Genomic DNA, 13149 nt, shown 5'->3' on the forward strand with positions numbered 1-13149 from the left:
GGATGCATTCGCCAGGGTGCACACTTTCTCTTTTGCCCCAGGCTGTGAGCTGACTACCCAGCTCTGCTGGCTACACTTCTGCTGAGGCGTCTTCTTGCTAGGTGCGGTGGAGCACCTTGTGGCCCAGTCCTAGTAGTTGGGAGGCCAAGGCAGTATGAGCCCAGCCTGGCCTCAGATAAGCACACTGTCTCTTGGCTCACCACTGGTCTCTTGGCTCAGCACTGCCTCCCCTGGGCCCAGGCCAGCAGCTGACTTGGAGCAGACACCATTCACCCCTTATTCTGAGAACAGAGAATCCTCAGACAGATGCAGCTTCCCTGTGCCGTGGAGGAGGCATTGCTGAAGGATAAGTGGGGCTTTGCCTGGTGAAGGCGAATGGGAGAGACCCAAAGCAGGGTGGAATCAAAGCACGAACAGCCAAAATATCATGGTGTCTGGTCCCAAGTCCAGGGAGGGGGTGTGTATCCCACCTGGATGGCCCTCACTCCTCATTCCACAAACATCTCTAGGTTGGTGGGCTTTCAGCCGGCTTACTTGTTACCTACCTCGCTCCTCAGTGTCTCTGTGCCAGGGACTTTTCCATCTGATGCTTCTCTTGGGAATTTTGTTCCTTTTGGCTTCAGACGCGAATGCGTCATCCGACTCCTTCCCACTCTGACATGCTGCTTTTTGCTGTGGTGGGTTTTGAAGGCTGTTGCCTACAGGGGCCTGAGGTCACTGCAAAGACCACAGCTGTTTCTTACTATCCACCCATGCTGTCAGTGTTCAGAAGCTGTGTTTGCATCCAAAACACTCTCCAAGTGAGAAGCTTGTTTGGAGCAAATAGACCTTTTTTGCAGATGGTCAGGCCCTACCAACGCTCAGAGCCAGCGAAGGGTCAACGTTTCACCTGCTCCTGATGGGACAGAAAAGGCCCATGTCATACTTGGGCCACCTGGCAACTTTGTTGAGTGACACACCTCTGAAGAAGGCTTTGAGAACTAGTCACATAGCAGCCTGTGGCATTCAAATCCCCTTGCTGTGCTCCCTGTGTTGTGGGACCAGGATGCCATCTAAATGTCGGCTCCTCCCAGCTGTCAGTTAGCATTCACTGGAAAGGACTCATGGCAGATGAAACCTATGTCATCTGAGATATATTTCCATCCTGCGAAAACTTGGGATTCCCTCTCGTACTCAACTGTCTTTTCTTTCTTCTTCTTCTTCTTCTTCTTCTTTCTTCTTCTTCTTCTTCTTCTTCTTCTTCTTCTTCTTCTTCTTCTTCTTCTTCTTCTTCTTCTTCTTCTTCTTCTTCTTCTTGTAGGCTTATATTAATTTTTCAGCATATGCAATTTGTAGAAAATAATAGATTTCATGAGGACATTTTCAACCAAGTGTACCCGGTACTTGTTCGCGTTCATCCTTTCCACCCCCGCTGCCGCCTTCTCCCCTCACGCTGGCTCCCACTCCTTCCCAGATGGCCTCACTTCTACCTTCATGTCTCTATTTTTGAATCTAGGGTCCACGTCTGGGAGAAAATGTGTGGCATTTGTCTTTCTGAGTCAGGCTTATTTCACTTAATGTGATCTCCAGTTCTGTTCCTTTTCCGCAAATGTCATAATTTCATTCTTCATGGCTGGATCATATTCTGTTGCACATATACCATGTTTTCTTTATCCATTCATCCATTGAAGGGTGCCTGGGCAGATACTCAGCTTGCTTGCTTTTTTTTTTTTTTTTTTTTTTTGGTTTTGTTTGTTTATATCAGTACAACAGGTAGCCCAGGCTGGTCTCCAGCACAGCTGAAGCTGTCCTTGAACTCCTGATCCTCCTGCCTCTGCCTCTCAAGTGCTGGGATTACAGGTGTGAGCCACCATGTCCGGGAGATGTGGCTGTTCTTAGTAGAGCTTCAGTGAGCATGCGTATCACGTGCTGACTTAGTTTGTCTGCTATGCATCCCAAGAGTGGTAGAGTTGGATCATGTAGTAGTTTTTGTTGTTTGAGGACCCTTTATACTGTTTTCCATAGTATCTGGACGAATCTACATCCCCACCAGCGATGAATAAGCTCCCCCCACCCAAACACACACACACACACACACACACACACACACACACACCCCTGAAGCAGCATTTGTTGTTTGCTGTCTTGACAGTGACTGTTCTGACTGGGACGAGACGGAATCTCGGTGTGGTGATTTGCATCTCCTTTGCTGCCAAGGATAGTGAACTTTTTTTTTCATAGACTGGCCATTTGTACTTACTTCTCAGGCAACAGCCTCATAAATTCATATGTCTACTTATTGAATGGATTATTTATCTCTTGGTGTCTCATATTGTAGCCTTTTTATGGATTCTTACCTGTCAGATGAATAGCTGACGAAGCTTGTGTCCCTTTCTGGCTCCTCACCGGCAATTGTTTCCTTTCCATTCAGTGCCATCACACTTGTCTTGCTATGTCCTGTCAGAAAATGGCTGCCTGTGCCTAGACCTTGAAGTATTTCCTTGTATTTTCCTCTGGTAGTTTCAGGTGTTACATGAAGGCCTTTGATCCACGGGGAAATTTTTAGATAAAATAGTGGTTTTGAGAAATAATACACGCAGAGAGCCATTTGCCCAATTTAAGTGAACGCTTGGAGTTCCTGGGAGAACCTTCACAGACACACACCGAGCACACGGTTTTAGAGCATCTGCAGCACCACCACACATCTGCAGCCCCGTCTCCAGCACCCCAACCCTGTTTCTCCACTGCTCACTCCTACCCCTGCTTAGCCACCAACTTCCTTCCACTGAGCTTCTCGTGGGATTTTTGTTTTTAATTTATTTATTTTTATTTCATGCGCATTGGTATTTTGCCATGAGTGTTAGGTCCCTTGGAATTGGAATTACAGTTGTGAACTGCCATGTGGGTGCTAGGAATTGAACCCTGGTCTTCTAGAAGAGCAGTCCCTTCTAGCGGTTAAGCTGAGCCATTCTCCAGTCCCATGTTTTTTGTTTTTTACTGGTTTCTTTCACTTTGTGTGGTGGTTCTAGGGTCACCCATGCTTATATCATGTGTTAGTGGTCATTCTTTTCTAAAGAAAGCTTTTTTACATTTATTTATATGTTTATTATTTGGGGAGAGGGGCGCCACAGCACATATGTAGAGGTCAGAGGACAACTTTCAAGAGTCAGTTTTCTCCTTCTACCATGTGAGTCCCAGGGATCGAACTCGGGTCATCAGGCTTTGGGGCAGGCGCCTTTAGTCACTGAACCATCTTACTGGCCCAGTCCATTCCTTTTTATGGTTTAATATCTCTCTCTCTCTCTCTCTCTCTCTCTCTCTCTCTCTCTGTGTGTGTGTGTGTGTGTGTGTGTGTGTGTGAAAATCATGATTTCTCTGGCACATAAGTCAGGAGAGAAACTGCTGGTCCCCTGGTAGAGATAATTTCACTGTTTCTGAAGTCCTTTTCCCTTGCTCAGTACTGGGGAAACTGAAGCTGGAGAAATGACTTGACTTCTTTCAAAACTGACCAGTACTCTGAGTTCAGAAGTGGCAGGGCTATAGTCTGATTTCCAGGGACTCCAGGCATGATCCCCATATGTGATGGAGAAGCCAGTCAGTCATTTGTGTTGGAGGTACCAGGACATGGTTCCCAACAAGACCCATCACTGGCAAGGTCAAGGGCCCACTGGCCTTTGTGGCTCATCTAGCTCCTCTCTCCTTACAGGGTGCCTCCGCCAACTGGTGGAACCATCGACATTTCCAGCACCATGCCAAGCCCAACATCTTCCACAAGGACCCAGACATAAAGAGCCTACACGTGTTTGTCCTTGGCGAGTGGCAGGCCCTCGAGGTATGAGTGAGGGCATTGGTCGGGACGTGTCATGGGAGGAAGGAAGGAGTCCTGTAGGGTCAGCATTTAACCAGGACATCAGCAGCTTCTGCCACCCAGAGTCCTTTCCTAGTCACCCTGAGTTATCCCAGCCACAGTTTACATTGAGTGGCTTTTCTTCAGAGTACTGGACACAGAACCTCATGAGCAGGCTCAGTGCATCCGTCCCTCCTGCCCACAGGAAACTGGGTCAAGTTTTTCAGGAAGGCAGAATTCTAGGTCTCCATGATGGTCTAGGGGAACAGCCCGTGCGCAGGAAGCGTTATCTGGAGAACGGTAGCCTAAACAGCAGATGACAGAGCAAGGCTCAGACAGAAGACAGGAAGTGGTAGGTTGGGCTGTCATTCACCAGTTAGTCCAGGATAAGCCTTCAGATCTTTGCTAGGACACTTCCTTCTATTTGCCCACACTTATTTTACTATCATTTAATTTTTTTATTATAAATATAGGACATACTTGGCACAAACATTGAAATAGTATAGAAATGTATATTCAGTGTCTTATCCTTGTCACCTCTTGGCCTCAAGTTTCGTGGGCCCAATAATAACCACTGTCGGTGAGAAGCCAGAGAGCTTTGTAAGTGCCTGCTATGAACGCTTGTCTCCAGCCCTATCTTCTGCGTGTATATGAACATGTGTCTTAGTTAGGGTTTCTATTGCTGTGAGGAAACATCATGACCTCAGCAGCTTTTATAAAGAAAAATATTTAATTTGGGGCTGGCTTAGAGTTTCAGAGGTTTAGTCCATTATCATCATGGCGGGAAGCATGGCAGCCTGCAGGCAGACATTTGTACTGGAGAAGGAGCTGAGAGTTCTACATCTTAGTCCACAGGCAATAGGAAATAAACTGGCTTGAGCTTCTGAGACCCCCAAAGCCTCCCCTCAGTGACACTCTTCCTCCAACAAGGCCACACCTCCTAATAGTGCCACTTCCTATCTATGGGAGTCCTTCCTATTCAAATCACCACAGCATGCACATATCGTTTTCTTTAAAAACAAAACTAGAAATAAAGTATGCCTTCTATTCTGCAGCTCACTACTTCTAATGTGGACCTTGTTCCAGGAGTTCAAGGGGATTGGTCTCATTCCTCTTGGGGACTGTGTAGTATTACATCCCATTTGTATAGTCTAGGATGATGCACACTATTTCATATTAAAAGTTTTTGTGCTACTGATCTTAATTCATCTTTGGGGTAGGTGTTGGGTTCCAAACTCAGTGTCTCACAGGTGTTAAGCTCGTGTTCTACCATTGAGCTTTTCAGTTTTCTCCTGTGATTCTGCACACACAGCCACCTAATTTTCTTGTAATAAAAGCACACCCAACCAGGCATGGTGATAATGTCAGTACTCTGGAAATAGAGGTAGGAAAATTTCAAATTCTAGCTTAATTTGGTCCAGATAATGAGACTTTTGTCAAAAACAAAATAAAGGGCCAGTGAGGTAGCTCAGTGGGTAAGGTGCTTGCTGCCAAGCCTGACAATTTGAGTTTGGTCCCTGAGACCCACATAATGATGGAAGGAGAGAATTAAATCCCTTAAATTGTTCTTTGCCCTCTGCCCAGGCACTATGCACTGTGGGGTGTGCGCGCGCGTGCGCGCGCGCACACACACAAATAAATAGGGGAAAATTTAAAGAATACTAATTTTTAAAAAAAGTAAAATAGGGCTGGAGAGGTGACTCAGCAGTTGAGAATATTGGCTGCTTTTTTTTTTTTTTTTTTTTAGAGGACCCAGGTTTGGCTCCCAACACCTGCACATGGCATTTCATAACCATCAGTAACTCTAGTCTCGGGGGATCTGACACCCTTTCTGCCCTCTCCAGGCATGCAAGTAGCGTACAGACATACACACAGGCAAAATATCCAAACACATTACATAAATAAGTAAAATCAGGTGCCCTTGATGTATTTAAAGAATATGCTCAATCTAGGCATGGTTATGTCTACCTGTAATCTCAGACATCAGGAAACTAAGAGGAATTACTGTGAGTTCGAGGCCAGCCTGGTCTACATAGCAAGAAGTGTCTTTTAAAAAGGGGATGGTCATTCTATACTGTTTAAAAGTAGAGCTTCTGTGTTAGGTTTAAACTTACAAAAAGGAAGGAAGGAAGAGAAAAAAAGCTGTTGGAAATACAGTGAGGGTGGACACAAGTCAAACTGTGGGTATAGCTCAGTGGCAGAGAGACCTTGCCCAAAATGCTCAAGGCCTGGGTTCAATCCCAACATTGTGATGGAAAATTACAGTGCTGGGCAGAGCAGAGCAGAGCCCTCAACAGGCAGTTATGGGAGGATACAGACTTACCCTCAGTAAGCAGGGTCATAGAAGAAGGAATATCCTAACTGTGTTGGCATCCAAGGCTTGTGACGTAGTTGAGAGAGAGCCTGTCCCCCTCAATTCTGATTCATATCTCTGTCTGATCCAAGACGCACAGGATATCAGCCACAGTTCCGAACTTTGGCTAGGCAGGGATTTCACTTTCTGCCCGACACCTGTCTTTCTTTCTCTTCTAGGAAATGGCTTGTTAGCTTTGGTTAGAAGTGTTTGGATAGTAGAGTTGATTACCCAGAGGCCTTCTGATAGTGAGGACGAAGGCTTCCTTAATGTCTGTAGTAAAGCTGTTAGCGGTTCTCACAAAGGAAAGGCAGGCTCACCAGCTCTGCAGACCAGCTGCACAGTAGCTGATGAATTCTGTCTCATCTCACTTCTCAAATGCTGGCTGGCTTCGGAAGGGAGGCTGCGGCATTCTGCTTGTCCTCTTGGCGGTGGCATTTGAAGATGGAGACCAGCATCAGTGTCTGTGGAAAGTCTCTCAGGCACTCAGGTGTTTACAAGGGAAAAGCCATGTTTCCTGGGTTCCTGGCTGAACTGTGTGCAAGTGCCCAAGAGTCCCGCCCATCACAACAGAGCCCCAAACGGCTATGCCTCAGGGGCTTGAGCCTCCGTTCCAGGCTCCAGAGCTGATGCCTGCCGAGGCCTTTATCTCAGGTGTGGATGACCAGAGCAGACCAGCCACAAGGGCAATCGATTCACAGAAATATTAAGAGCGGTCTTCCCCTACCTGGTCATATTTATGCCTTCCAGGAGGGTGTTCTTGGTTTGTTTTATGTGGCGATGTGCATCCAGTTTCTCTCCTGGATGTTCTTTTCAGTTTAGGAAAGTTCTCCACACATAGTATTTTCAGTGTTTTACAGCTTTACATCTCAACTTTTAGCTGGGGTGTGGGGGGGAGGGGGGGACGATAAAACCCGTTTTTACACTGATGCACTTAATTTGTGTGTGGTCCATGTGAGGACCACTTGTGAAAGTCAATTCTATTCTTCCACCATGTGGGTTCTGAGGATGTAACCGAGCTTCTCAGGCTTGGCAGCAAGCTCCTGTAGCCTCCGAGCCATCTCACGGAACCTTAATTTGTAACTTTTCCCCAGGAGGATTTGGGGGTGACGTGTTCTGCTTCTACATCCTCTATAGTCAGTTAGTCAATGTCCTCAGCCACTAAAGGGCTGGAGTGCCCTTCCCAGACTGGTGAGCTCTCCTACACCCCAGTGTCTACTCTAGACTGCTGCTCCTCCCTCAGGACCTGGACAAAGCTTTCTCCTTTGCATAATACCTCAGGCATGCTCCTTTTTAAACGTGCATCATGCCCTTTAACGGCAGGGCTTCTCCAGTACTCAGGAAGCAGCCGATGGCTGGCTCCTCGTACATAGATAGTGTCTCCCGAGGCCTCTTCATGGTTCTAGCTTCTCCTTTGATTCAGCTGCCCTGGGAAGGCAATCAATCAATTAGACTCTTACAGTAAGGAGGCCAGTGCTTTCTCTCTCCTGGCACCACTCTGTAATTTCTGCTTGAGGTTCCAGCGCTGGGTGGGAACTCTCAGCCGAATTAAACTGTGTTCTATGACAATCTTGTTTGTCACCCCTTCCTTTTGCCATGTCACTACCCCCATAGTGTGGTCAGTGTGTTCCCAGAAGGGGCAGCGTGCCAGCCTTCCTACCTGAGGGCTTCCTTCTCTACTCACCCCTGCTTTCCACTTATCTTCCTGCTTCCAGCAGACCTCTAGTCCCCGCCCCAGCTCCTAGGACACATGAGGCCCTCTTCTTGGGGACGTGGGTGGGCATCTAGCATCCTGCCAGGGCCTGCTGTGGCCATGTGGCTCATTGCTCTGTGTATGAGTTTGTGAGTTCCCAGAGGCAGCAACTGACCTTGTGGCCACTCCTGCCAAACCACCCTCAGCTCTAGACAGACAAGGAAGGCCCTTGTTATTCCTCAGACACTCCATTTGAAACCTGCAAAGTCCCTCTATATGACCTTCCTGTGTCTGATGTATTATTATTTTTCTTCTTGCTGCTACAAAATGCCTGACGAGGAGCCATTTAAAGAAGGAAGGGCTTCTTAGGATTTAGTGATAAAGGCGGTAGATTCCATCGAGTAGGGGAGGAGTGATGGCAGGAGCACAAAGCTGGCTGGTCACGGCATCTGCAGTTGGGACAGATGAATGCTAATGCTCAGCGTGCTTTCTCCTTTTGTTCAGTCTAGGACCCCAGCATGTGGAGTAACGCTGCCTGCTGGTAGAGTAGGCCTTCCCACCTTAGTTAACCTAACCTAGATAACCCCCGACAGGCGTTCCCAGAGGCTGTTCCTCAGGTGAGCCCAGAGCTGTCAAGTTGATAATCAATATTAACTCTCACAGTGCCATCTCGTAACACCCAAACACATCGCTGTTATAACCTTCTATAACCTTCCCTGATGTTCTTGAAGTCTCATGCGTTCAGTTCTACTTCAACCGTCTTCGTTAGCAGTTCCAATACTGTTCACAAGTGTAAATGCAGGAACTGGTTAAGATCAATTGCTACTCTTCTAGAAGACCCAAGTTCAGTTCCTGGCAAGAGTTCAGATCTTAGCAAACCACGTTGGGCAGCTCACAACTGTTTGTGACTCCAGCTCCAGGGGATCTGACACCCTCTTCTGGCCTCCATAGGCACCTTCACTCACACATGCCCACAAACATGTAAATAAAAATGAAAAACACATCTTTAAGAAACTGTGTGAGTGCACAGTCTCTTCTGAGACTGGGGCAGCCTCTTCACTGTGAGCACCTGTAACATCGAAGCCCACGTTCCATACTCCCAACATGCACTGGCACAGAGTAAACATTCATAGCCCAGAAAGATGGGTACAGCAACCAAAGCAGGATTGATACCTAGCATGGCAAACATCAAAATCTAAAGCTCCGTTTGTAGCCTCCAGGGATTATGACAGAATTGTCTGTGCTCCAAAGGACTTAGGGAACTTTGTCCCCACAGCAATCCTGCCTGCAGACCTCTAGCCTCTCTCCTGTACGTGTCATTTTCCTTGGAGGGTATGCCATGATTCTGGCATCTCTAAAATGATGAAGGGTTATCTCATTGTAACTTACACTTCAGTTTCACATCTTAGGTGGTTGTGAGCTGCCATGTGGGTTCTGGGAATCAAAACAAGGTCCTTTGAAAGAGCAGCCAGTGCCCTTAACTGCGGAGCTCTCTCTACAGGTCCCAGGCTCGCTCTTTTCAAATGGCATTGCATCTCACAAGTTGGAGCCTTTGATAGGTGGGGCCTTGCCCTGAGGACACCTTTTCTGTTATGACGGTGAAGAACTGGAGGTTTTTCCTGTTAGTAGTCACAGACACCCCTATTAACAGTCACAGTCACTCCTGTTAACAGTCACAGTCACCCCTGTTAACAGTCACAGTCACCCCTGTTAACAGTCACAGCCACCCCTGTTAACAGTCACAGTCACAGTCTCTGTTAACAGTCACAGCCTCTGTTAACAGTCACAGTCTCTGTTAACAGTCACAGTCACCCCTGTTAACAGTCACAGCCACCCCTGTTAACAGTCACAGTCACAGTCTCTGTTAACAGTCACAGCCTCTGTTAACAGTCACAGCCCCTGTTAACAGTCACAGCCTCTGTTAACAGTCACAGCCCCTGTTAACAGTCACAGTCACCCCTGTTAACAGTCACAGTCACCCCTGTTAACAGTCACAGTCACCCCAGTTAACAGTCACAGTCACCCCAGTTAACAGTCACAGTCTCTGTTAACAGTCACAGTCACCCCAGTTAACAGTCACAGTCACCCCTCTTAACAGTCACAGTCACCCCTGTTAACAGTCACAGTCACCCCTGTTAACAGTCACAGTCTCTGTTAACAGTCACAGTCACCCCTGTTAACAGTCACAGTCTCTGTTAACAGTCACAGTCACCCCTGTTAACAGTCACAGTCACCCCTGTTAACAGTCACAGTCCCTGTTAACAGTCACAGCCCCTGTTTTACCTTGAGCTTTGGCTACAACTTTTTATTTGTTTGAGTTCTTTTCCTTAACGAACTGCACATTTTTAATATTAGCTCCTCTACATTGCTCTTTTCGATCTGGATAAGAGTTGTTCCACAGACAGCTGTTCTGCCTTGAGATATCCTCCACCGAACACACTAATTAATCCATTGCTATTGAATTCAGCCTCCCCCAAGTTCTCAGGACATGGGCAGATTCTTTGCCAGAACACCACACAAGTGGCCTCTAGCCCAGTTCCTGAAAGAGTCCTTGTCCCCTTCCAAAACCTCAGGAGCCAGCCCTCCTCAGCCCTCAGCCTTCCAGCCTTCAGATCTTCCAGACTCCCAGCAGAATGGCCCAGTAAACCCTATTTATAGCATTTTAGGGCTTCTTAGGCTTAGGGCTGCAAACTCTTCCATATTCCTCTCACAAGCCAGTCCCAAGCACTACCAACCACGTGGTCAGGATTATCACACAACGGCCACACTTCTTGGTACCAGTTCTATATATTAGTTACTTTTCTCATTGCTGTGACCAAAGAAGCCATTTAAGGAAGAATGGACTTATTTCTGCTAAGAGTTCCAGGGGTGTCATTCAATTATGGTAGAGAAGGCATGGTGGAAGGAACAGGAGGCTTGCTAGTCACATTACATCCATAGCCAGGAAGCGGAGGTGAATGCTAGTGTTCAGCTTGCTTTCTATTTTATATTCCAAGACCACAGCCTAAGGAATGGTACCATCCGTAGGTGAGGTGGGTCGCCCATTAGTTAACCTAATCTAAATATTCCCTCACAGACGTACCCAGAAGCCTATCTCCTAAGTGGTTCTAGAGCCTGTCAAGTTGACAGTCACTATTAAATGTCACATCCGTCCTGTGGTAAAGAAGCTGGTCACACTGGCCACCAGGGTTGGCAGCACTTCCTGCTCCCTGCCCCCCTTGCCTGTCCCCCATCTGTGGTCTTCAGCTGTCCCAGTTCAATGAGAGCTCTGCGTGTGCCATCACCTCCATCTTGGGCTCTGGCCACAACAAATTAGTTGGTAAAAGTGTCTTCTGTTCCTGGCCCCTCCCCTCTAATTGTACTGCATCCCCAGCTTCCTTCCTGTGCGAGACAAGAGAGGAGATGAGCAGGAGCCTCTTCTCCCCATACTTTGGCCTCAGCACCTCCCAGCTGGAAGGAAGTGAGTCTGTGGACCTGCACCCCAAGGGGTACCTGTCAGGTGTGCACAGCACCATTTACTCCTTACTTAGCCTATGAGGCAGGAGCTGTCGTCGACCTTTATGTAGCTAGAACCACGAAGGCGGAAAAAAAATGGCAGACTCAAAGTCATGGTAGAACTGCTATCCAGCCTGCCAGCCCTTGGAAATGTTGGTTAAGTCCATCTTTCTGAAAAGAAGCCGTGTGTGCACCCCACTAGCTCAGAGCATTCTAAAATACCTCTCTCCGTTCCTTCCTTGATCCCATGACTTAACAAGGTATGGATCAGGTAAAACCAGCTGGAGGATCACCACAGCGCAGGGCCTGGTGTCGCTAAGATGACAGCTTGTGTGCTTTGTGGGTGTACCTGTCTCTTTTCTCATTGCTTTGACTGAAAACCTGACAAGAAGCAACTTAGGGCGGTGGCGGGGTGGGGGTGGTGTTCCTGGGTTCCAGTGCGCGGGGATTCAGTCCATGAGGTGGAGAGCCAGTCAGGAAAGCAGGGAGAGATGAATGCTGGTGCTCGGCTTGCTTTCTTCTTTCTATTCAGTTTAAGACCCCAGTGCATGTCATGGTGAAACCTGCATTTAAGGTGCGTTTTCCAACCTCAATGAACTCAATCTAGAATCACCAGGAAGTTGATAATCAGGATTAACCATCCAAATGAGCTTTGGAGAAGAGAGGTAGTCCAGCCATACCCTAACATCCCTTTGCAACTGTCCCTTCAGAGGCCACCGAGTTGAAAACTGCCACGAAAACAGATGTGCTGTGTCAATATGTCACTTTGTGCATGCAGATGTTACTGTAAATGATGCCCTGCTCACCACCCCATAGTGCCTTCGTATCTCCTTCATTTTCGTATCTACTTCATCTGTTGGGCTCTCACAATTCCTATGAAGCGCACAGCATACCTCCACTTCGCAGCAGGGAACCCGAAGGTCAGGGAGGTGAAGGAGTTTGGTTTAATGGAGAATGGTTTCCAAATGCTGAGTCCCTGCATCTCTAAGACTGGGCATCCATAGAGGCTGCTTCTGAGACCTGCCACTGCCTGGGGTGGCCTGGCTAGGTTGGTGGGTCAATCTGGGATGTTGAAAAGGGCATGGATGTTGAAAAGGGCATGGATGTTGAAAAGGGCATGGATGTTGAAAAGGACCAACAATGCTTACCTGCTGGAGACAGCTGCAAGCAGCCCAACAGTCCCAGTTCTCCCCCACAGTGACCATAAACAATGGAAATAGTACTCGCTGTGCAAAGACAACCTTCTAATGGTCTCCCCTGGTGGCCGTCTCCCATGGTTCTCTAAAGGGGCCTTCTGGTCTCCGCTGACCTGAAGGTTGTCCTTGGTGCTCAGTCTCTGTCTTAGGGTCACTATTGCTGTGATGAAACACCATGACCAAAGTGACTTGGGGAGGAAAGGGTTTATTTGGCTTATGCTTCCACATCATAGTCCATCACTGAAGCAAGTCAGGAACTCAAGTAGGGCGGGAACCTGGAGGCAGGAGCTGATGCAGAGGCCATGGAGGGGTGGTGGGGAGGGGTGCTGCTTCCTGGCTTACTCCCCACGGCGGCTCTTTCAGGCTCTTTCAGCCTCCTTTCTTCTAGAACCCAGGACCACACTGCCCAGAGACGCCCCCCCCCCACAGTGGGCTGGGTCCTCCCCCGTCAATCACCAATGACGAAACTGCCCTGCTGGCCTGCCTGTAGACTGATCTTACTGAGGCCTTTCCTCATTTGAGGCCCCCTCCTCTCCAGTGACTTTGTGTCACTGACATAAAACTAGCTAGCACAGTCCCAAGAGGG

At 47.9% G+C, this 13149-nt stretch overlaps 1 protein-coding gene across 1 annotated transcript in view; it reads left to right on the forward strand.

Moving 5' to 3' along the window:
• Positions 1–13149, forward strand: part of Fads2 (fatty acid desaturase 2) — a 38602-nt gene that overhangs the window by 13831 nt on the left and 11622 nt on the right. The window contains exon 5 of the mRNA XM_052760550.1: positions 3686–3811. Coding sequence (XP_052616510.1) covers positions 3686–3811 — 126 coding nt within the window. The remainder of the gene's footprint in view (positions 1–3685; positions 3812–13149) is intronic.

This window comes from Peromyscus californicus, unplaced genomic scaffold, assembly GCF_007827085.1.
Source record: "Peromyscus californicus insignis strain IS unplaced genomic scaffold, ASM782708v3 Scaffold_4__1_contigs__length_199733344, whole genome shotgun sequence".
NCBI lineage: Eukaryota > Metazoa > Chordata > Mammalia > Rodentia > Cricetidae > Peromyscus > Peromyscus californicus.